The 25,420-nt window shown below is 36.8% G+C and overlaps 1 protein-coding gene across 1 annotated transcript in view; it reads left to right on the forward strand.

Moving 5' to 3' along the window:
• The first annotated feature begins 2,665 nt into the window (after positions 1–2,665).
• Positions 2,666–25,420, forward strand: part of LOC108716846 (all trans-polyprenyl-diphosphate synthase PDSS2) — a 100,222-nt gene continuing 77,467 nt past the window's right edge. Inside the window, exon 1 of the mRNA XM_018263337.2 lies at positions 2,666–2,947. Within this exon, the coding sequence (XP_018118826.1) occupies positions 2,682–2,947 (266 nt within the window). The 5' untranslated portion in view covers positions 2,666–2,681. The remainder of the gene's footprint in view (positions 2,948–25,420) is intronic.

The following is a 25,420-nucleotide window of genomic DNA, read 5'->3' on the forward strand; positions in this document are numbered from 1 at the left end:
TACTTACTATGTTACTATGTCACCCTCTGTTGGTTATATGAAAGAATAACAGTGACTGCAAAATCACACAGTGCCCTCTGTTGGTTATATGAAAGAATAACAGTGACTGCAATATCACACAGCATCCTCTGTTGGTTATATGAAAGAATAACAGTGACTGCAATATCACACAGCGCCCTCTGTTGGTTATATGAAAGAATAACAGTGACTGCAATATCACACAGCGCCATCTGTTGGTTATATGAAAGAATAACAGTGACTGCAATATCACACAGTGCCCTCTGTTGGTTATATGAAAGATTAACAGTGACTGCAATATCACACAGTGCCCTCTGTTGGTTATATGAAAGAATAACAGTGACTGCAATATCACACAGCGCCCTCTGTTGGTTATATTATAGAATAACAGTGACTGCAATATCACACAGCGCCCTCTGTTGGTTATATGAAGGATTAACAGTGATGGCAATATCACACAGCGCCCTCTGTTGGTTATACGAAAGTTTAACAGTGATGGCAATATCACACAGCACCCTCTGCACATGGTAGTGGGACAGTGGGACAATTCACACAGTAATCCGTTTGGCAATTCTCTGTCACCATCAACTTTGCAAAGAAGTCAGGTTGATCGCTGGGGGGTCGCTTTGGCAGAATGTGCGCTGCTGGGAGACAGGGCTGTAGTTGTGTCTAGGCTTATACTAGAGTCAATAAGTGTTCCCAGTTTTCGTAGGTAAAATTAGGTACCTCGGCTTATACTCGGGTCTGCTTATACTCAAGTATATACGGTAATGCCAAAGTTATTAAAAGAGATGAAAGATTATAATATAGGAAATTTATTCCCAGAAAAGGTAGCACTCCATTCAGTTATAGCCTAGGCAAAAGAAGAGTGGTTGTTTGTTGCAAGGCAGGTTTCTTATATGCTGCGCCTGTTTACCCATGTCATTACAATGGAGTAATCAACCATTGACCATTCAAATTATGCGATTGGTTTAAGTGCACAAGCAACCAATGAATTAATAGAATAAGGCAGTATCAATGTTCAATAGGAAACAAGTAAGGGCAAAGCCTGGACATGATGATGTCATCATATAGGGAGTTCTCAGTGTGTCAGGTTCAAAATAGGACACTCCCATCACTTCAGAAAACTGATCAGAGTTACAGGAGAAGGACTGAGTTAACAGGTATAGACATTTTACAATGGCCTTTTTACTTTTTGTTATAGAAAATTGATTTTTTAAAACATTTTGAGAGCATTGTTAGTGGGTTCATAAGATTTGTATTTTGAAGGTGAACAACCCCTTTAAATGTCTTTTACTTATCCACAATGTACCACTTGCTATGCATGTTTCTTTTTAAACTTCTTGTGAGATGGATCATTTGAATGACATCTTTTGTTTAGTTTCTATATGAGACAGTGTGGTTCCTGCATTGATGTTCCCTAGGCACCTCTGCTGGAGGGATATCCTCTTTCTAATATTCTGCTTCCACTTTTTTTGTAAAAAAAAATATAAGAGAGTGCTACAATAATCTGTGTATGTGTGTATTCTTTAAGTGTACATAAAGTAAACAAGATATGCTTTTGGCCCAGGGCCAACGATCATACATTGACACATTGGGTGTGGAAAGCATCAGCATGGCAATACACTTCATGCTTGTTGGTATTCTGCCAGAAACTAGTCAGGCAGACTCTTGCAAGGGCTCAATGCATAGGCTTATTTCAAGTATTGAAGGCTTAGGTGATATTATATCAAACAATGCTAAGAATGCCTAACCTTGGGTCGCATACTGGTCACCTTGCAAATGTAGCATATTAGATAAAAGACCCACTAAATGGGAAAGGCTGGACAGCCCTGGACTAAATAATTAAAACTGCATCAGGTTTGGACTGGGATTCAAAATAGGCATTGGCATTTCAGGTACACAGAGGCCCAAATAGCCACCCACAGGTCCAATAAATGTTGACAGTGTTTGGCATTTTACAGCATCCCCTCTTGTATGTGCCAGAATCCAAATATTGCAGGTCTGGGCCTGAATTTAATTACAGAGAGTATATGTATATAATACACAAAATCCATGAATATCTTGTAAATTATATCTTTATAAATGGTGAGTTCTGATGTCATCAGTTATAAATGGTGAGTTCTGATGTCATATGACTCACTGAAAATTGTGTATTACAATAAATGAAGTAACCCCAGTTGCAAAACATGAGGATATTAGAAGTTACCTCAGAGTTCCATGACCTGTATAAAAGCACTCAGCCGAATATGGTCATGAAACTCCTCAGTAACTTATAATATCCTTGTACTTTACAAGAGGGGTACTTTTTTCACTATATTATACACAAGAGCCATGAATATCCTGTAAATTATATCCTTATAAACGGTGCTTAGTGATCTCATTTGTTATAATCAGAGCCGAGGGATGTCTTTTTATCACATGACTCACTGAAACTTGTGTATTATAATATATAAAGTACCCCCTGTTGCAAAATATGAGAATATTAGAAGTCACCTTAGAGTTCCATGACCAGTATGTATATGGCCATGGAACTCCTCAGGAACTTATAATATCCTTAAATTTTTATTCACTATATAAAGGGTGTCATATTATAACATATTAAATGGAAAGAAATCATTATTTTGCCTTTTTTTCCCCTAGGCTACGTGTGAACAGTAACAATGCCTTTAATTTGTCAGTTCCTGCGCCGAGCATGGCTTTTGAGAGGCAGCACCACCAGTTATAGTGCATTGAGAGAAATCAGCCTCTTCTCAGGCACAATGACAGCGCCCCACTGGAACAAAGTCATTTCAGATGCAGAGAAGGTTGTAGGTTATCCAACGTCCTTCATGAGCCTCCGCTGCTTACTAAGAGATGAACTAAACAACATAGCCATCCAAGTTAGGAAGCTGGTGGGAACCAAGCATCCTTTGTTGAACACTGCCAGGTACTGAAAGCTATTGATAGACGAACTGGAAGCATCCATTTCTACTTGCAAGTTTAATTTTTTTTAGGAAGAAATGTAGAAATCTCAGTTAAATAAATGCTCTTGTCATAAAACACTGTGGCTCCACACTCAGTGGAGAAGGCTTTACTGGCAGCTGTATGGCTTGTTTAACATTTGGTGCTTAAAGGACCAGTAACATCAAAAAAATGTTTTAAAAAGTTTGTTTGTATATAACGAAAAAAAACCCACCAAGACAAATTTAACTTTAAAATCGCTTTATTTAGAAATAACTTACTGAAACTCCACTTGCTCTTCCTCTTCAGAAAAGGCGACGATCCATTGTGCGGTGCTTGCTTTCTCCTCCCTGGCTATCTCCAATAGAAGGCAGGGAGGAGAAATCGAGCGATGTACGATGGATCGTCGCCCTGTCGCCTTTTCTGAAGAGGAGCGCAAGCGGAGTATCAGTAAATTATTTATTAATAAAGACTTTGCGATTTTAAAGTTAAATATCTTGGTGTTTTTTTTTCCGTTATATACAAAAAAAAATTTAAAAAAATGTTTTTGATGTTACTGGTCCTTTAAGTTGCTTTATCTTTGCAGTTATTTACTTAGGTTATTTTCAGTAACCAGTAACAATCTACTTCAATTTTAATGTTTTAAATGTATTACTTATTTAGAAGCTACTTACTGGCCAAAAAATATACCCGTTAATATATGTGAAATTAGATTTCTTGTTCAGTGCTCATAGAAATATAAACATGTATCAATATATTACTACAGTTTCTCTGTAAATTACACAAGAAAAGTTATAATTCTTTCAGTATGTTTTACTGTATAATAATGTTATAGTCTATTGTATCGCCGTATTATGTTATAGCTTGGACATCATAAAGGTGCAAAAGGACTAATGTACCCTGAACAACTACATAGGAGTGTGGCAGGGATAGCCAGCTAAATTAAAAAAGCAAAATGGCAGGCACTCCTGAAGAACACTGCAGCTGAAGATAAAAAGCAAAACTTTATTAAACATCTTTAAAACCCAACACCACCTGACGTGTTTCAAATCCTTCGATACAGTCATAGGCTAGCTTGGTTTTTAAAGATGTGAAATAAATTTCCATCTTTTATCTTCAGTTGCGATGTCCTTCAAGAGTGCTCTCCATTTTGCTTTTTTGTTAAGGTTTCTTCTTACCTCAAACTACGGGTTTGGGGCAATGCACCCGGACCAACCAACATATATTGGTGAGTGTTCTTTTTCCTGCCACATGAATTGACTGCTGATTGAATATAGATGCAAACGAAAGTATGGGGTATGTTTACACCTGGGTTCACATTTATATAGAGTTGGTTAACTTTTAATCTTAGACTGAGTGGTACGTCGTTTTGTTTCCTTTATGTAATATAGGGTTAGCCAGCTGGATAAAATGTATAATGGCTGCAGAGCAGCATCTCCCAGTTCTGATTTGTGAAGCTGATACATTTTCCATAGCCAAGGACATACTTAACTTCAAAAGCTCATCTTAAAGGAACAGTTCAGTATAAAAATAAAAACTGGGTAAATAGATAGGCTGAGCAAAATAAAAAATGTTTCTAATATAGTTAGTTATCCAAAAATGTAATGTATAAAGGCTGGAGTGACTAGATGTCTAACATAACAGAACAGAACACTACTTCCTGCTCTTCAGCTCTCTAACTCTGAGTTAGTCAGCGACTTAAAGGGGGGCCACATGGGACATAACTGTTCAGTAATTTTGCAATTGATCCTTAGCATTCAGCTCAGATTAAAAAGCAAATCCATGTGCCCCCTCCCTCAGGTCACTGATTGGTTACTGCCTGGTAACCAATCAGTAGAAACTGAAGGAAATATTGTTCTGTTTTGTTCGATGTTTCGAATCCCAGCAGAGCCTTACAGTTCTAGACTACTGTTGAGAAGCTAAGTTTAGACTTGGCTGAGCTATGTTATGCACTCTGTATCAGAAAAATATGGAAATTTGTTGCTTTCTAGGTTATGTTTTTAAGTTAGATGTACTGTATATACTGTATGATAACTAAGAAGATTTCAGTATTACTTTAAAAGCAAATTATTGAATGTGTTCTTATTTTTTTCTTTGCACATCCACATTTGTCTCTAAAAATAGTCTGAATTACATTGATTAAATATGTTTTTCTTTACCTATGCAGTTACAAATTCAGCATGACTGCTTGAAATGATGTGGATGTGTAGTTACCATTTGAGATAGATGTAAAGCTGTGTGACCCATTGTGTCGACTCTTCTATTCTTTTAATGAATTGAATTGACATTGGCTGTGACAGGTTCATGTTGCTATGGTTACTGGAATGTATAATGAATTTTCTTCTTTTGAAAATGCCCATGCATCTATAGCCCTAGCTACTTTATGCCGTGTGCTAGTGTGGGGTTTCCAGCCAGTGAATCCCTTCTAAGCATTTGCATTCTGCTGAATATACGAGTAATAAAAAGAGCCTTGGATAGGTGCTATGCAATCATCTATAATCCCAAGGAAGATGTGTTGATTTTCTAACAATGTCAGATTCTGTATTTTTGGTTTCATTAGCTATAGAGGGAAGTTGAATACTCCAATGTTAGGTCATTGTGAAGTAGATAATTAAATTCCTAGTTCACATAGTCTCCAGGAGAATGAATTTACAAAAACGTCACAACGGAGGGTGAAGGGAGTTGAGTAATAATCTGCCAATTGTCTCTCATAACATTGAGCCCATGAAACTAAGTTGCAAATACTAATTGTAACCAATTGAGATTATAAAATGCAAAAACATTAACATCATATCAATAAGACTCTAAGGTTGAAGTCGACATTTAAACCATGAGGGGATAAAGATTTTAATTTATGTATCCACCAACTCTCTCTTCGCAGTGTATCATTGACCAAATCTCCTCCCCCCTAGCCATAGGAGGCCCACTGGACTTTTATTGTGATGTTCTTAAAAATGTTTGGAGACTATGTTTTATGTTTCCTTTAGGAATACTATTTACATGTTCTCGTATCCTCTCTATCAATTTCCTATTTGTCTTGCCTACATATTGGAGGCCACAAGGGCATTCCAACGTATAGATCATTGGAAGTATCACATTTAATTAAATCCTGGATCTGAAACACTTCTCCAATTGAATGGCTTTTAAAAGGTTTAACTTTCTTACTGTACCTACATGACTTACAGAGAGTACATGGATAGAAACCCTATCTTTATCAGTGTTTATGGTTTTCTTTATGGTATGCACTAATTTCTGTTTTAAATTTGGAGCTTTCTGAAAAAAGTTTTTTGCTTTTTTTGGGAGAATCAGTTTGAATCCTTTATCTAGACAAAGTACATCTCAATGTTTCTCTATAATCTTTTTGACTTCTCGTGCTTTTGAGTTATATTGTGTGACAAAACATATATTAAAATTCTCCTCCTTATCCCTTTTATGGGAGGATTCTCCTTCTTTTTTATATTCCAGCATTTTATTTCTATTGCTCTCTTACAGACTCATATGCTTCCTGTCGTTTTTCTGATGACCTCTTTTCAAAAAAACTATTCGTCAGAACCTTAGATTGTATCATAATCCTTTAAATCACTACAGTTTTTTCTCACGCTCCTAAATTGACCCTTGGGGATATTTTTATTACATTATGATTGCTTGTGGCCAACACATAATTATTAACATCTACACTTTTGAAAAAAGTATGTGTCTGCATTCACCTCTTTCTATATAAATCTGTAAACCCAGGAAATCAATTGTTTTGGAATTATAATTAAGGGAAATCTATGTACCATTTCCACAGTAACAGGCCTGCACCCAGCATCATGGGTTCCAAGATGTTACACAATAATGGAGCACTAAAACCTAGTGCATAATCCTTAACCACCAGGCGCTCAGCATTGATTAACCCAACCTGCCACAGGTCAAGAAAGTCCTATGCAAAGTCCAATAACTGCAGCACACTGTCAACTTACAGTGTGCTGCAGTTATAGAAATTGCATTGGGTTCCAAGTTAGTCCTAGTTAGTCTGGAATGTAAGGAATTTATTATAAATGGGATAAACTTCATCCTTAATCACAATTATTTTTGGTATGACGGTTACTACTACCTAAAGGTCTGTGGTACCACGATGGGTTCGCGCCAAGCTATGCCTATTTATTCATGGGGTTCTGGGAGAAATTCATCTTGGAACCCATGAAACTGGACGTGGGATGTTACTATGGAAACGGTATATAGATCATCATATGCTTAGAAAGATCACCTGCAGATACCTGATTCTATCAACTAATACCTGATGCTAATAACTAATAGAGGTCTGAAAACCAGACAATCCTGTTCCCTGCTTTCTGAGCATTTTGACCAATCACAGGCTGACACATTACTGGCCTGTTCCTTTGTATCACTGGCTCGCACCTTCGTGTCATCAACCCCACCTCTGTCATCACTGGTACCACCAGGGTCAGACTGGGGGGCCCGAGGTCCACCGGGGCTACTTCCCCAGGGCCCCCCTGCCGCGCCCGTGCATTCAGCACATCTCTGCGCCGGCCTGTGTGCGGCGTCCCTGCGCATGCGCGTGGAGCTTCATTTATACACATGCATTTATACACCGGCGCCTTGTTGTGCACAAAAATTTTTTTGCCGCGACCTCCTATAAAGGGGGTCACGGCATTAAGAGCCAGATATGAGTACGGTCCTGGGCCGGCAGGGCCCACAAGAGCCAGGGGCCCACCGAGTTTTTTCCCGCCGGCCCAGTCTGACACTGGGTACCACCCCCTGCTCATATTCCAAAGGAAGAAAAGGTGGCAACCCTTGTTATTTAACAGCACTGTGTGCTTGCAAGCAATTGTAGAACTAAAAAAACATGTAAAATCTCCCAGTGTGCCATTACCTTGAGACTTCTGCTAATAAGAAAATGGTTATATAGAGAAAAGGGGCATCTTAAGTTAAGTTTTCAAGATAAGTCTTAGAATTCAGGAAATATACGGTAACAACAATAAGAAAAATGAATGTATATTCTGCTCTTAATATTACTGTAGACAAAATTCAAATGCCAATGGTGGCCCTTTATTTTAACATCAATGCATGAGACATCTTTTAACTATTCTGTTCCTGTGAATCTTTGGTTAATTGTGGAACCTCCTAATAGTACAGTTCATGTTTTAACCCAATTTTCTTCTCTTTATAAAAATGAAATTGTTTAGCTGTAACCCTTTCAGAATTCCCAGGAGAGGGTTACAGCTAAACAAATTCAGGGCCCTTTTTACATAAAAACGCCAATCTATAGAGGAGGTATATTTGATGTAAACACATATGGAATTTTTCAAATATTTATCACATATATATATATATATATATATATATATATACACTTTCACCCAGGGATTAATGCACCACTAAAAGTACAATAGGAATTAATAGAAAGTGGGTGAGTTTTTCTGTGGTGAGCGATAATCTCACATTTTGATAAAGCTACGTTTTAAAAGTATGCTAAGTGGGTAAAAATGTGCATTAGGTGGTTATTTACTTACATGCATACATTTATTTTTGTCTCAGATGCTTTAAAAATATATTTTTATCTTTACCATATGACTAATTAACATATGCAGTTAAACAATATTCAGAAAAAGATAATTGCATTTGATTGGCTAATGATTGGTGACTTTGAGAAAAGTCAATACATATTGGAACTTTTACCAGTTAAGTGAATTATCATGTTTGTTAAAATGTTTATCTTGTTCCATGGTTGGTTGGAAGCATATTGTGCATCCCTTAAGTCTACTAAAAAAAACATTTTAACATTTAATAAACCCAGTAGTTTTGCCACTAAAATGGGTTTATGCATCTCAGGATCACATACTGTATTGTTAATTGCAAAGGAAAAGAACATCATTTAAAGAATTTGAATTGTTTAATTAAAAAGGACTCTTCCTGTAATTTAAAGCTTTCTGGATAAAAAATATCCTAACTCATCTAATGAGGAGGCATATCTGTCCCATATGTTTAAAGAGGAGGTGCATTTTCATGTAAGCTTTAGTATAGACAGAAATAAATGAAGTTTACGTAAATTTTATTTTTAATTCTTATGGTTTCAGAATTATTAGCCTTCATTCCAGCATGAAACCCAAAATGCTTATTTTGTTATACAGGTATGGGATCCATTATCCAGAAACCTGTTATCCAGAAAGTTCCGAATTACAGAAAGGCCATCTCCCATAGACACCATTTTATCCAAATTGACTAATTTTTTTTAAATGATTTCCTTTTTCTCTGTAATAATAAAACATTACCTTGTACTTGATCCCAACTAAGATATAATTAATCCTTATTGGAAGCAAAACCAGACTATTTGGTTTATTTAATGATTTTACTTGTAGACTTAAGGAATGAAGATCCAAATTATGGAAATATCCATTATCCAGAAAACCCCAGCTCCCAAGAATTCTGGATAACAGGTCCCGTATACAATGGAATTGTAAGGTAAATTACCCCTTTAACTGCCTGGTGTAGAGTTTACATTTCAAGGTTGCTCTTTGATTTGTGCCTTGTCTTTTTGGAAATGTGCAACACATCAAGATCATAGAGCTGCATCAGGTCATTAGTTAATGCACTTACATTGTTGACATCTTACACTGACATGACCACTCAGTACCAGGGTGAGGTTTACTTTGATTATTGGTGCAATTTTTGGCCCCAGAAGGCTATTAATGTGTTGGAAAGAATTCAGAGATGCAACCAAACTGGTTAAAAAGAATGGGAATATATATACACCACAAATCTTTTACCAATACTTTTTTTCTTCAGGGTCGGACTGGGCCCAGACTTGCTATTTGTGCTTTTTACATTTCCCACTGTATATAAATTCAGAGAGAGCTGGCTTAATTTCAGTGTTATGCCTGGTACACTGACTTTCTGAACCATGCTAAGGTGCAAGAAGGGTGCCAACGAGCTGCAAAATAAAACCTTAGAACCAATCCAACTTCTTTACACCAAAATGTGTCTGCTGGCATTGGCCTTGAGTACTTTGAAACTGGTTCAGTTTTGTAACTTTTTTTTTTGCTGCTTAAAGGGGAACTTGTATCATGCTGCTAGTTTGTGCTTGTTTTTACCATACCAAAATCCATATCTGTTTACATTTATTTAAATAGATTATCATGTTACTGTCTATTTGTTTGATGCATGTTTATTACATGTGGATGCTACCTTGCACCTTAATGTAGCTGAGCAGTTCCAGCTATGCAGGATGTAAAAGTAACTCTCAGACGTCTCCTTTTATCTCAACATAACTATTAAATGAATGTTCTAAGACCTTACAAATGTTTTTGCATGTTTACTGTTAATTGAAGAAGTTGTTGATGGCAAACTGTACTGATCTCCCTCATTAATTGGCTGTTTTAGGAACTACCCCAGTACTTTCATGTTGCTATGCATAGAAATACCTTTCCTGGCAGTATGCAAAAGATGTGCGCAGTCTTAATACAGATGCTAAATTGAGAATGTATTCATGAAAATTAAATATAACATGGATATTAAAAAATAATTACACTTAATCAATTATTTTATTACTACAGAGAAAAGGAAAATCATTTCCCCCCTGTTTCAATCATAAACAGTCTAGACTAGAAAGGAAAATGGTGAAAGTTAAATCTTAAGATGATATTACTTTTTCCATTGCTCAGGGATCAAGGCTTTGTGCTCTTTACACTGGATTATTTGCTGTGTACATTATCTTTGGATGCTTTCACGTGTATGATATGATATAGGATGCCTGGGTGCATTCCAATGTACAGTATTAGTAACAGATCCAACAAGCCAAAAAGGTCTGCACTCGCAGGTGTTATGTAGAAACAATTAAGTCATTTTATTTGTGGAGACTGACATTTCGCCTACAACAGTAGCCTTTCCTCAAAGTAAACAAACACAAACAACTCGTGTCTAATTAACATGTGAGGGGTAGTGATGGGCGAATTTATTCACCAGGAGCGAATTCCCAAGAGCGAATTCCCATGATTCACCGTCGGCGAATAAATTCGTGAAACCGCCGTGAAAATTCACCGGCGTCAAAGAAAATGGACGCTGGCGAGTTTTGACCATCGAATGTGCACCGGCGTTCAAAAAATGGACACCGGCATCAAAAACGAAAGGATTGAAAAAAGGTCCCCATGCGGGACCGAAACATCGGATAAAGATGCATTTCGTATGAAATAAAAAAATTATTTTCTTCACCATATTACAGTGAGTGCTGATCATTCAACTGCATATATCAATATTTTTGATTGTGCTCCACTGGCTCTATTTGTCTGAGTGCGGGTACTGTGTACATATATATATATATATATATATATATATATATATATATATATATATATATATATATATATATATATATATATATATATTTCCCGTTATAGTCAGGTGATCCCAGTTACAGTCAGGTGATCCTAGTGATGGCCATTAAAAAGGGCAACCATTTACTAGTCTTGATCTTGAAACGTAATCCCTGTGAAAAAGTTATAACGAAGCAATAAAATTCTTATTGAATCAGATGAAAGTGAGTGTAGGACTGGGCAGACCCCAGTTGACTTTGACATAGTAGGCCAGTTTAAATATATTGCAATACATAGACAAACATTCCCTGTTTTGTTTAAAGGGAAGGGCATGTTTTAGTAACTTTATGCACAAAATATCTCAATGTCCTGTGTATATCAATAATGGGTGTAGAGGACCTTTTGTTGGACTTTCATTGTTGCACGTTCTGTAAAAGGAAACAATTTGATGCTATTTGTGCAATAAAGCAGCAAATTAAGTAACTTTAGCAGCATTACAAAACTGGATACATTTTCTTTTATTTTGCAGTGACCTAGGAAAGCCGTTAGATGTAAGATAGCATTTCCTCCTGTGGAGTCCAAAGCCATGTTTCCAAGGCATTTCTGTTATTGCAATTACTGCTGTCTTTTTAAGACCATCGTTTTTGTTAGACATTAAACTGTCCTGCTGCCTTCAGTAAATTATATACTTATTTTTTCCAGGATCAGTAAAGCTAACTTTATTACTTGAATAGTGTTACCACTTTTATTCGGCAGCACATGCAAAGGGAATGATACATCTATTGTGTGTTTTAATCTAGCTTTTCAAGAACATGGTTCGGTTATGACATTTTAGTGTTTCATTATAGACATTACAGACAAAAAAGACCTTTTGAAACCCTGAGACAAAACATAGAGGAATTTACTAAAACTTGAGTTTATCTAATTTTTTTATTAAAAAAAAAGTTGCCCTAACTCCCATCCACAAATTTAACTAATTTTTGAATAATTTTTCTCAAAAAAGTCAGTGCTAAAGAACGTTGAGACAAATTTGTGTGTCAGTTCGAATCGTGCAACTTTTTGCCCCCCGAACACTCAACTTTATTGAATTTTCATATTGGATTATCTGACAAACCAGCCTGAATCACAATGTCAAGAAACATTTTTAGAGATTTACCATACCCCAAAGCTGCTAAAAATCCAAATCTGAAAAATATTCCATCTCAAGACCATCTGTCAGGGTCACGTACATTTTAATGGTAGATGTCCCTGAAGAAGATGTATTACATTTAATAAATAGGCCCCATAAAGTCAGTTTAGCAAGAGGTACTTAAAATACAGCACATATAGGAGCAGACAGGGGAAATATTGTAAAAGAGGTTCTGATCTGTTACAGTTCAGTAATCCACAGCAAACAAATCAGCAAGTAATTGCAGCCTGTCTAGTGCAGTTGGACCAGTGCTGTATTACAGCTTTTGACAAGAAGCATGGACAGTTATGCAAAATATTACACAATGGATTATAATAAAAATATGATAATGTATGCAATACCAAACAATGGGAGCTGTGAGTTTTCTAGGCATTGGGTGGTCAGTATATTATATAACTGTTGATGTTATTAAAGGAGACATAAATTTGCTCAGAGTGCTCTGCTGAGCATTTTTGCAATTTGCATTAAGCTTTTCTTTTTTTCATATTAGCAGTGAAACACCTTAATGTGTAACATGAGCACCTCCTGCTGTTCACTCCTGGCATGGGCCTTAGAGAACTTCAGAAGCTTAAATGAATGATGTGACAAGTGTCTCTTGTATTGTTACTGCCATATTCAGTGAGAAGAATTAAGTAGAGAAGAATTTAAAAAATGTTCCAATAGCTTCTACCGGTTCAAGCTCATAAAACTTGTAAATCTAGCCTATACTATAATGTCATAAGGATCAAGCTGTGTCCAAAACGTTACTTTTGCTTGGTTTGATGCCACAACCTCTATTTATCTCTATCATTTTTACCTTGGATGTACACAAACTCATATCCGGTGTGACTGGTACCACATTTAAATGCTAGTATTTCAATTTATATAACATCTAGAATATGAATTTGTCAATGGAGCTGAAAAAATATGGTCATGATTTTTCTCTGTCATATCCAGGATAGACCCATTTTTCCTTTTAGCAAAATACTGCATTTCAAGCAGTACCAGTCTCCAACATTTCAAGACAGATTCACTTTAGCCATGACAGAAGCAGGATTGAAGCTATAATGAACATTTATTGTGCTCTAGGGTTGCCACTTTTTTGGTTCCAAACTGCCTGCCTGGACAAAAATTAGCAGCTGGGATTGGGCTGCTCCCCACCCACTGACATCATTGCAACACCTCCTGACATCACTGTCCAGACTCAGAAAAGAAGCGAGGTGGAAACCCTATTATGTTCTCATTTGGTGTGATGTGAGACCATCTAACAGTATGGCAGTTACTGTCTGAAGACCAAGTAATCTATCTGGCTTTCATAGCAAAACATGCATGTTTCCTAAACACAGAATGGAGTATTATTCCTTGTTCTGTACATACAGTAGAGTGTGAATGTAATAGAGACATTATATTGTAAAGTCAACCAGGGCAGGGACTGAAAATTTCTGAAGAGAACTGTGCACAATGTTATCACTATGTAAATTAAGTATAATCAATTGTTATAGTCATAACTTCTAAAGACTTCTAAGACTAAGTTGTCAAGGAGACACCTGAGGGACGGGTGGCTTGATCAACTCCCTACATAATTAATTGTACAGGAACACATAAATATGGATGATTAAAAAAATAACATAGAACATATTTTAAATTCTAAAAGCCATAGATACACAAGATAGGAAAGTATAATTTAGGCCTTACAACAAATATTCATTATATAGTGCAACATTGGGTTCCATTTCAGGAAAATTATATTAGGATGCTATTAAGTCCGGAGAAGTAAAGAATATAATATAGAGGGTTTTTTTTTCCTTTTTGGCACCAAATAGCACTAATGATATTTAGTATTTGAATGAGCACTTTACTATATAAATAGAAATGTTCACTTTATAACTGATTGATGAATTTAACCCCTAAATGGCTGTAGGTGTGGTAGTTATAATAGTGGTGTAATGCAAAATATGATTGGCTTTTCTTTACAATTGAATATAGCAGAGTTTGACTTGATCCTATTTCAGATGCACTTAGTAAGGTTTGAGATACACGTTATATAAATGTAGTAAGGTCCATAGAAAACACTGTAGAAAGATATTTTCAATAGAAGTCATGCTGTGAGTAGAGCATCTGTTGCCACAGTGCTAATGTAATGTTATGATGCATGCTCCTGGAAAAGACCATCTTGCTGGATACAATATATGTTTGGGTGTCTTGTTGCAGTTCTGAGAGTACAAGGTTTTTGCGTGTTGATTCCAATTGTTGGATGTTATTCCAGAGATTGGACTCCTCGCTAACCATGATTCTGTTAGGTAAACCCACTTCTATTCTCCCAGGAAGTGCCTTATAGGTACAGGAAGGTATTAAACTTGCTCTATGACAAAGTTAAGAAAACTGAACAAACAAAAAAAGCAAAGTATTCCTACATTGAGACACTTCACTGTATCATTTTTACAGGCCGTGCTAAAATGTGGGATTTGTGTTTGCATACCTCCCAACATCTGAAAATCAGAAAGAGGGAGAAAGGAGCGGTAAATGTTTGAACAAGTCCATTTTGGTCATACCCCATAAATACCATGTCCATATTACAATATTTGGCAGGTTATGGGGAGTTTGAACACATTTGTAGGGGGTTTAGGGCCATGTTTTATGTGTTACAGTTTTGCTAATGAAGGTGAAATGCCCTTTAAGCTGCAAGTCGCAGTTCTCCCAAGAGACCTGCTTGTATTCATGTATCTAAGTGCAGGAGATGAACAAGAACTCAGGACATTTCAGTAACAATCCAGGACTGTTGGCTGAGCTGTAAAAATCGGGACTGTCCTGCAAAAAATGGGACAGTTGGGGAGGTATGTGTGTGGGACTGATCGTGTACATGGTTTATTATAACTGGGCATATCCTTGTGACTAAGGAGCATAATATGAAGTGTAGCTATGTGTAACATTCTATAGTGTGGCCTAAACTCCAACCATTTCCCTGTAAGCCTCAAGGCTAATATTTTGTCTGCAAATCTGGACAATACCATTTTTACAGTACAAACCTCTGTTTAAAGTAATTTTAAGTTCTCCACATCAGAAAAAAGTCATGTCTTTGTCAGTATCCATTGTGTACATGGTTTTTGGTGATAGATATAGTTTAGCGGCATGTATATCTAATTTGAACTACGGCTCCCATTCTCCTTTTTCATCTGGGAAATAATAGCTCTAAAATAGTTGCTGGAGGCTGGCAATCTAAGCTTCAACCTATTAACCCCTTCTCAGCAAAAAAGTAAATCTGCTACTTTGTCGTGGTACTAGACAGATTCATATTTGTGGTGACGTGCTCTGAATAACAAGTACCATGAACACAGCCGTAAGGATCACTGCCAAGATAGATTGGTTGACAGTATAGGCTGCACGGAATTTGCTGTGGAAATGTTAATTTTAAGGATCATTTTGTTTCATTCTTTGTCTGAATTTGTAGGTCTTGTTGCTATTATACTAAAGTTATTTCATAAACACACAGAAGTACTGCCGTTTTATTGATATGCTGGCAGACAAACTAACATGACCACTTTTTACCATCTGTTTATAATGCTATATAAAGACAGCCGTTCTGGTTGCCATGGTAACTAACATTTCCAAAACCACCAGTGTTTGCTTAAATTCTCCAACCTTTTTTCATGCCTGATATTACTCTACATTTTTTTTCTATTCCACTCTTGGAAGGACCAAAACGTGTATCAGGATCTGCCAACCTGCGCATCTCTGCAAAACTCATTGCATTTTTTTCCTCTAGATTTATCCATTTAAAATTTCCTACAGAATGTAAATTGATAAAATCATCTGGCTTTGTCAACCATTTTTTTTCAAATTTAATTTTCAATATATGTGAGTCATGTACCAATCAAATTAATAACTTAATAAGAAAGGATCTTTTTTTATGATTCCGTCTTTATTGGCAAAGGGACTTCCATTTTCTGGTTTTCTCTGTAAAATAACAGGCTTTTTTTTCTTATTCATAAAAGTCATACCTGCTTTTATTCAGTGAACAGCCATTGCCCTGGTTCTCTCATTGATTGTATTGATGTACTTGATCGTATCTTGAATATGACGCACTGCCGTATTGTCAAGTGGAGCATGCCAGAAAATAAGATCATAAAGCAGATTCCAACATCATGTTGTGATTACAAAAAAAATCCTTTGAAACATATAGGTCTACAAAGCAGTTTTAAACTAAACAAACACAAGCATTTTAAGTTATCTATATTTGACTTCAAAAATGCCAAGAATGATCAATATTCTGCTTTATATGTGTGTACCTCCATTCTGTACTCTATTCTGTACAATTTAGCTTTTGTTTTATGTTATGTTACCATTGTTTAGGCTCTGCTGCTTGGTTATGTTACAGGTACGGAACCTATTATCCTTGATTTTTTTTGAAATTTTGGATCTTCATACATTGTCTACTTAAAATTAATTTAAACATTAAATAAAGCCAATATGATTGTTTTGCCTCTAATAATTGCTATTAACTGATCCCGTACCTTCAAGTTGTATTGTATTGTTTAGCAGAGACTATTCAGAGTATTGTCCATGGTAGGCTATTTTCTGTCATTCTATAGCCGCCGATAAATACAGACTACAAATAGCACCTTGGTTTATAAATAGGGCTTATGCTGAACCTGATTTTGCCTATTGTTTTAATAACAAAAAATTCTATTTTGTTATCTTTTGAGCTAAGACGGAAACTATCTGCCTCAAAGTATCAAACATAAGATAACTTCAATTCACTTGTTTGCCCTTCTTAGTTCAAGAAATAACAAAAAAAAATAGTTTTTATAGTTAAAACAAGGGGCTATACCAAGAAAATCACAGCAAAATAAGTGAAACATCAGACGATTGTATTGTTTAGAACACTGAGCTATATTTACCATGTAAATGAAGATATGTAACATAAATCTGCAATGCTGTGATGATTAAACTCAGTAACAATAAAGTAAAACAAAATAAACTAAAAAAATAGGCTATTCCAAGGGGATATGCTGTTGTGAACAAGGGTGCTAGCACCTCCAGACAACCTGCTCCCCAAGACTTCCCCCTCCTCCGCCAGATTTTTACCACTTGACCTCCAGCAACTTAATAAAAGCAGCAGAGGCATGTGCAAAAGGTCCTAGAGCCCCTCCCTAGCTGCGCCCTAGGCATGCTGCCTGGCCCTGGTGCACCTGAACTGGTAAAAGTTGTGGAATTAAACTACAAGGAAAGACTAAAAAAGGGGGATTTTGCTTTACTGCGGAAGGGACTCTTGCAAGTGGGTATGATAACGCTTTACAAATACAGTAAAGGATACCACAAAAAGGTTGTCATGCAGCTCCCACATATTGCAGATTTTTTGGTTTAATATGATTGCAAAGCCAGTAGCATAACTACACCCCGATGGGCCGGGTGTAGGCCATGCACCTGGGCCCGCCGTGGTCTTACCCCTGGTAGTTCCGCCACTGTGCGAAGCTCTACAATGTGTATATATGGATTTTTTTTTTTGTTTGGTGAAAAGTTGATACACTATGTAATTTTTTCATTAGATGTATGAAAAAGGATAACAAAAAGTGGGTAATTTTGCCTTTAGGGTTATGGCAAGGTGGGCTAAGTGGTATCCCTCTAATTGAATACTTTTGCCTTCTGAAGCTGCCTTAAAGCAGGTTTCCACCTACATCCAGAGATTTTAGTTTTCAGTCATGTGTTGGCAGATAAACCATAGTTTCTTACCCTATCAAACCTGCTGGATGCCAGTGGGCAATTAATCTTTTTCATCCTTGGTAATATAATAATATAAATATTATTCTACAGATGAGAATGGAGGAAGTTTCTAAAGCCATAACTCCATTATAGAGAACACGTACTGTTTTGGATAAAGGCAGAAATTTTTATGTACTTGCAAGAAGGCAATAAATAAATTCACTAAAGGGTGTAGGTACATATAGGTCATATAGACGTCTTGTTTAGTGATGTTGGTGTAAATGCTTGAAGTGGCCACTTATTATTACGGATGTCCAAGGAAGCATAATAAAGACAAAAGGGATCCTCTAATGCCCTAGACATGGGAAATAAATGTAAACACAAAAATCTTTAATAGTTAAGACTTTTGAAGGCAATACTGCTTTAAAAAATGAAAAAATGGCAGTGTTTTTTTTACAACTTTTAGGCATACAGGATATGATGTCACTGACATAAGATTGAGGAGGATGTTGCTTCACCTTATCAGTTCACCTGGTCTAAGGGGGGGAGAAGGAAACTCTGGCAAAAGAGGTAACGTTCAATAAAATTCTCACTTTAGTTCGCCTGAGTGAAAATTTGATAATGCACTACCGAATTGTCGTCCATGCCTGTTAGTAAATTGGCGATGTCCCCGCGGATGAGATTTCTGGCGAATTTTCACTAGAAAAGACCACTTCGCCCTTTAGTAAATCTGCCCCAAATATATTAACTTTGCCTATGTTTTGTTTTGTTTTTGCATTTGTCTTTCTCCCTTTTGTGTTTTTTTTTTCCTCAAGACTGATGACATTTAGCTTGTTAGCTGAGCGTTTATTGGCAGTGCAGTCACTGCTGTCCGTAATTCCCATAGTTGTTACACTGCCTATGTTTTCTCATCTGGCCTCTGAATGAGTTCCTGGAGAAAAAATCAGAATTAATGTTGTTCATTTCTGTGCCATTTTTTGCTCATGCTGCTCCTTCTTTCCCTCCTCTCCAGGCGTCTGACTGCTGCCACATGCTCATCAAATATAATTGCTGCATCTGGAAGGGTTTTTTTGTGTAATGGTTAGTTGATGTGGATCCCTTGGAGGGCTCACTCAGGTACATATATTCATCTAGCCCCTAAAGCAATGTCAAGTGGTTGATGTAGTCCTAAACTTCTTTGGATTGAGCTTGTAGTACTGAAGACTTGTGACATCTGTAATTAGCCTGTACAGATTTTTTGATTTTGCATTGTTTAAACTTGTAAGTTGTTTATCTTTTATCAGTGGAGCTCTTTATGTTGCACATTTCATTCATTTGAATTAGATTCTTAATATTGTTCAAATAAAAGCATTTATGTCAGTTGGATAGTAAGCTCTCTCTTGGCAAGATAGGTGATAAGTAATCATTCTTAATTCAGATGGCCAGAAAATGTCAGGTATTGCCCTTAGGTAAGTGGTGAAGCACCTCCAGTAAAGCCGAAGGTGCTGAACCCATGGGATGTTGTATGACAGCTAGTGATAGCCAAGTACAAAGTCTCTGACACTGTCTGTGAACAGTGCTCAGGATTTACTTTTTGTTTACAGTTTCTGGTAAAAGCAGTAGACACTTGGTAACACCTTATGCTAAGGTCTTTATCTTTCCCCCTATCAGCTCTTTACGTGGATATCATTAGCATAGGTATCTGTCTGACACTAATGGGACAAATTCTTATTAAGTGAACATGACACATAATCAAGTTCTATCAGATGCAGAACAAAATGTAATGGTGTTTTTCATGTGCTGATATGTTTGTAAGGTATTTTAGACTAATACTAATTAAGCATTATCTGCTGATATATTACAGTTTAGTGAGCATCCTTTAGAGACTTTGATTGGGTTGGGTAATCTTTTTTTTTTTTGCAATCAACCATCATTTTTACTGGCCCAGCAAGTAAAATATTGCCCAGGTGGCAACCCCATTGTACAGTAATATGTAATACATACCTCCCAACAGTACCATATGGGTAAACAAAAACATGTTAAGCCATGCTCCGATCAACAGCAGAAAAAAAACTTGTCCCATTTTTGGTTGTCACCCCAATTCTGATCCACAAATCAGGTTCTCCCATTGTGCAGAGAAGGTTTGCCAGGTAGGGTGTGGATTGTTTTAAGGTGGCCATACATGCACAGATGTCAAATAAAACAAAGTTTATGGCGGAAGACGAGCTGGCCAATATCTGCAAAAGACTTGTATATTGGTCGGCTTGTCGATCTTCCAAGTCGGAAAAATTTGGATCTGGCACCTTCAACATCGACTAGGGTTTACTACTGAATCGTCTGATACATAAACGATTATGTGTGAAGGCATGGGGCATACAGAACAAGAAAGCTAAATTATCCTTATCTTTTCTTTGCAGTTTAACAGCTAGCAGGTCATGAAGTAAACGCTGACCACACACAACATTTTTAGGTGGAGTAGTTTCAACCAATAGGATTGTTTCATGACTTTGTGCATCTTGTGTTATCAATGTAGTTTATATCTGTATTTGTGGTGTACAGCCTTATTTAAAGGTTTTTGTAATACAGCCATTGGTCTGTGTTGTTAAAAATCTCCCCAGGACTCTGTATTTTTGCTATATAAATAAAAACATCTGTTTATCACAGAGTCTTGCTTTATAAAATAAGGTTTGGGTAGTTTTCAGAGTTTGTGAAGAGAAAGAACCCCTTATTGATCAATTTTTGTTGAGTTCCCTAATCAATTTATACAGTTAATTCCCGTGATCATGTGATTTTCTATTATTAAATTAATTTGCCCACTTGAATTCATAGACCCATTAAATAGGCTTAATTCATTTTTAAATACCACAACATTTTTATTATACTTTATCCGATGTTCCAACAATTTGATTATCAGTGATATAGGTTAACGAAAACCTTTCAATAAACAGTAATATTAGTGCAATTAATAAAACCTCTTTCAATTAATTGAGGTAGCTAAAGTGCAATGCTCAAATAAATAAATGAATAGTTCCTTAAGATATAATCATTAATAATAAAGTGGCTTGTGCTAATAACTTATTAAATAGTAGAATACCAGTCCTTCAAATCAGTTAACTCGCAGCTCAATTCATTCAAAAGAAGAGAAAATTAAATTCATAGAAGGTGATGTCCCAAGAAAATAACTTGTTCTTTTTCTACCTTCGGACACCACAAAGCTGGAGATGTCAGTGTACCTGGGACTGTGGTCTCATAAATTACCATTGAAAGAGGTTAACTTGTTTAAAAAAATACAAATCCCAGGACGCTTAGAGAGAAGAAGAGGTTTGAGAAGATTCAGAAATTCAGCGTAACACCACCACCCCCTAAAAGTAGCTGAATCTATAATCTATAACTAGAATCTATTTTATCTAGTTGGTTTTACTCCAGTTTTTATATTCAGCTAAACAATTGGGAATGGTGGTGTTACGCTCAAATTCTGGAGGTAGAAAAAGATGAGTTTGTTTCTTGGGACAACTCCACCTTCTATGAATTTCATTTCCTCTTCTTTTTTAATGAATTGAGCTGCAAGTTTATATGATTTGAAGGATTGGTTAAGCCTGTTTAATGGGTCCATGAATTTGAGTTGGTAAATTAATTTAATAATAGAAAATCACACTATCATGGGAATTAACTGTATAAATTGATTAGGGAACTCAACAAAAAATGATCAATAAGGGGTTCTTTCTCTCCACAAACTCTGAAAATTCAGTTGCTACTGACGGTAGTCAGACCCCCTATCTTGATCAATTATAGGATAGCAACCAATAAGCAATTAGCGTTTATTCGATTACTTTAGGCAGCTATGGTTTACATCACTGGCCAAATTTGCCCAGCATAAGTCATGGTTATGTAATAAAAGGTGCAGATTTTGATACAGGTTTAATCAACATGTACCGTTAAAAGCAAATGTCTGGTTGCTATGTGTTACTGCACCTGGGCAAGCATTGTGCCTTTTATTACATATTTGCCATATTCAGTTATGAAGAGGCTCTTGATTATACTGTAAAGTTGCATTCATATTGGTCTACATGGGGATAGCAGAATTTTATGGTGTTGTAATGGCAATGTTGCCGGTCTAAAGTGCTTTCAGTAGGTCAAGCCAGGTTATTATCAAAAAGGCATTTATAAGCGGCCTTATTTTTAGGGGCTGAGTAGGTGACAATATCTAGAGAAAGCTTTGTGCCTGTTATGACATTACCCCAAATAACTGTTTTTAGGATAGGGCAGAGATCTGGGCCCCGAGAACTCCTCGAGGAAAATGCTGCCAAAAGTACAAAGAAACATATTAACAATGTATTAGATATTTTACTGCATATATTGTGGATGTCCTGCTTCCAGCTATTGTTGACTGCAACTTAAAGGTTGATAACTAAAGGGTTTCAGGGGTTGCTGGGGTTTGTAGTTCAGCAATAGCAAACTGATATGGTGTTGATGAGGTCCTTGTTTTATGCATTTTGTGCACCTAATTTAATCTGAGGAAAAATACTGACTTTTGATGGGGAATAGCATTTAGGAAAACATTTAAAAACATTTAAAATCAGAATTCACTGATTGTGAAATTAGATATTGTATAGCATCTGATATTTGACATGTTGGGCTTTAACATGAAAAAGAGATATGACACCCAAAAAAATCTGTTCTGAATTTATTGGTTTCTGAAGTATAAATTTTAAACTGCTAATCTCATGATTTAGGCTCAACGGCTTTCTTTGAAGGTCTCGGCATTTTCTTTATAGTCCGTTAAACCCTGGGTTGCAGAATTGTCTGTGAGGCATTAAGCCAAAAGCTAATCATAGAATCAGATAAAACAGAAAATTAAAAGTAAAATTGTTTAGCGAAGCACTTTGAGCAATTGATGTTTGGGGTTTAGGTTCCCCTTTAACTGCCACATTTATATATATATGTTCCATATAATCCCACTAATCCCAAAAGATTTGACATACTTTTTCAGAGAATCAGAGTAAATATTACTAATATCAATATTAAATGCAGTGATCTGTGTGTGGTCTAAGCTATTTTAGTCCTGAGGGAGTTTGCATAAAGACACTGAGATCTAAAATCTTTTTGTTAAAGAATTCCTAGTTTCTTCTGAATATCTTCCTAGTGTGTACTGTGTCTGCTTTCCAAGTAGTCACACCTCCCTCATTCACCACAGTTTTGGTGAATTTCCCACTGTTTGGGCCCACATTTTAGCTGTACCAGACTACTGAATCAGATAACTGCTGCAACTAGTTTTGTGGCTGCTGAGTTTAGAAAGTTGGATGCTACCTCAAATTACCCCATTCCCTTCACTGTTTGAGCCTGTGTTACATATATTTGAAGTTTATTTTTCCATTTACTTGCTTGGCAGAAATGACATACTTCAGTGTCAACAGTGAAAACATTCTGGGAAGTATGGAAATGAAAGAAAAATAAGTCTTTGTGTAGGTGTCTTGTCATTTCTGTGCAGATATAGCTTTTCATTATCAGTTCTAGAAACCTCAGCCTGAGGTTACACTCCTGCATCCCAAAGCTGAGCTGCACAATCTCATACAGCAAACGTCACACTTGGGTAATTTATTAAAAAAGGAAAAAGAAGAGAGGTAGAATGTAGGTTATGTAGTTATATTCTTACTTTTGCTGCATTAATTTAAGTGAAATTGTAGGAGAGTTAATGATTTCTTTAAAAAAAGGTGAAATTAGTGTCGAGTACTAGTGATGTAGGGTCAGGATTTCCCTGACCCTAAACCACACTCCCTTAGCCTGCCCGCAACCGCGCTTCTGTGTTGCTTCTATAGACCGACGCCGATCCACCGATGATGTCACAAAAGGGGTAGGGCGAGCAGGCGCAGTGTCTATAAAAGACAAACCCGGAAGTCGGGAGCCGGCTTATAATGGTGGCAGGGACAGCGGGAGAAGAGATCAACCCGCACCCGCCCACCCCTGCAAAGAAGTATGCGAGGTCCCCACGCGTATCTGGAGTGCCCGTACATTACTAGTGTGTACTTCAGTTATGGGACTATTGGATCTGCACTATTTTGGGGTGCCAGGCTAATGACTTGAGAAAGCCTGATCTTTAAATAAGTGGTATTTATTTACAAAGGAATCAAAAGGTATAAAATAAAAAGTGAACTAGCTAAGATGGAGGAAGGAAGAAAGGCATAGGGAAAGTTGTAATGGAGGGCAGTGGAAAGTGCCCCGCCCACACTGGCACCCAAGCCCCACCCCAGATCCTGCCCACTCCACATCACAGTTAAAAGATCACACAGACATCAGCGCTAAAAAAGTAACCCCCCCACACGCACAAGTTATATAAAGCTATTGATGGTCAGGACTCCCCTTATAAGTTAAAAAAAAAACATTAGCGAGAAGGCCCCCCATAAAAGTTTTTTTTTAAAAAAAAGCATTGGTGCCAGGGCCCACTTACAAGTAAAAAAAAAAATTGGGGCCCCAAAGAATATTTTTTTTAAAAAAAACATTGGTGCCAGGGCCCCCCTTAAAAGTTAACAAAAATTGGGGCCCCAAATAATATTTTTAAAAAAAAAACATTAGTGCCAGGGCACCCCATACAAGTTAAAAAAAATTGGGGCCCCCAAAAATATTTTTTTAAAAAACATTGGTGGTAGGGGCCTATAGAATATTAAAATAATACATTGGTGGCCAGGGGATTAAAAAAAAAAAACACAAATTGGTGTCAGTAGTATTGAACTCATGGCTTCAGGAATTCAACTTTGTCTCCGTTTGTGACTTTTCGCCGCGGAACTTTGGCTTTTCGGCTGTTCGGGACTTCAAAAATGGGCGCAAAGCTTCAGTGCTCTCAAGGGGGGTCCGGTCTTTCAAAAGTGCAGCACTGCCAGGCCCCCCTTCATGCCAGGACACTTGTCCCCCTTGTGACCCCCTGATGGCGGCCCTGCCTGCACCCACACCAGTGTTTGCATCTCTTTGATATGGACTGTGCTGTAGCTGCAAGGATTATTTTTTGGCAGGGTGGCTGTAGTCCAGGCTTGCACCGTCATAGTTGCCATGTGACGGAAAGACAGATAACTGTTAACCCATTGTGTGTATGGGGCTTACTGTTGAATATCCACAATTCAGTACTTCAGAAACCAATTATCCAGAAAGCTCCAAACTAAGGGAAGGCCATCTGTCATAGACTCCGTTATAAGCAAGTAATTCCACTTTTTAAAAGTGATTTCCTTTTTCTCTATAATAATAATAATAAAACAGTAACTCTTACTGGAGCCAAACTAGGATATAAATAATCATAATTGGAGGCAAAACA

The sequence above is a fragment of the Xenopus laevis genome, chromosome 5L (assembly GCF_017654675.1).
Source record: "Xenopus laevis strain J_2021 chromosome 5L, Xenopus_laevis_v10.1, whole genome shotgun sequence".
NCBI lineage: Eukaryota > Metazoa > Chordata > Amphibia > Anura > Pipidae > Xenopus > Xenopus laevis.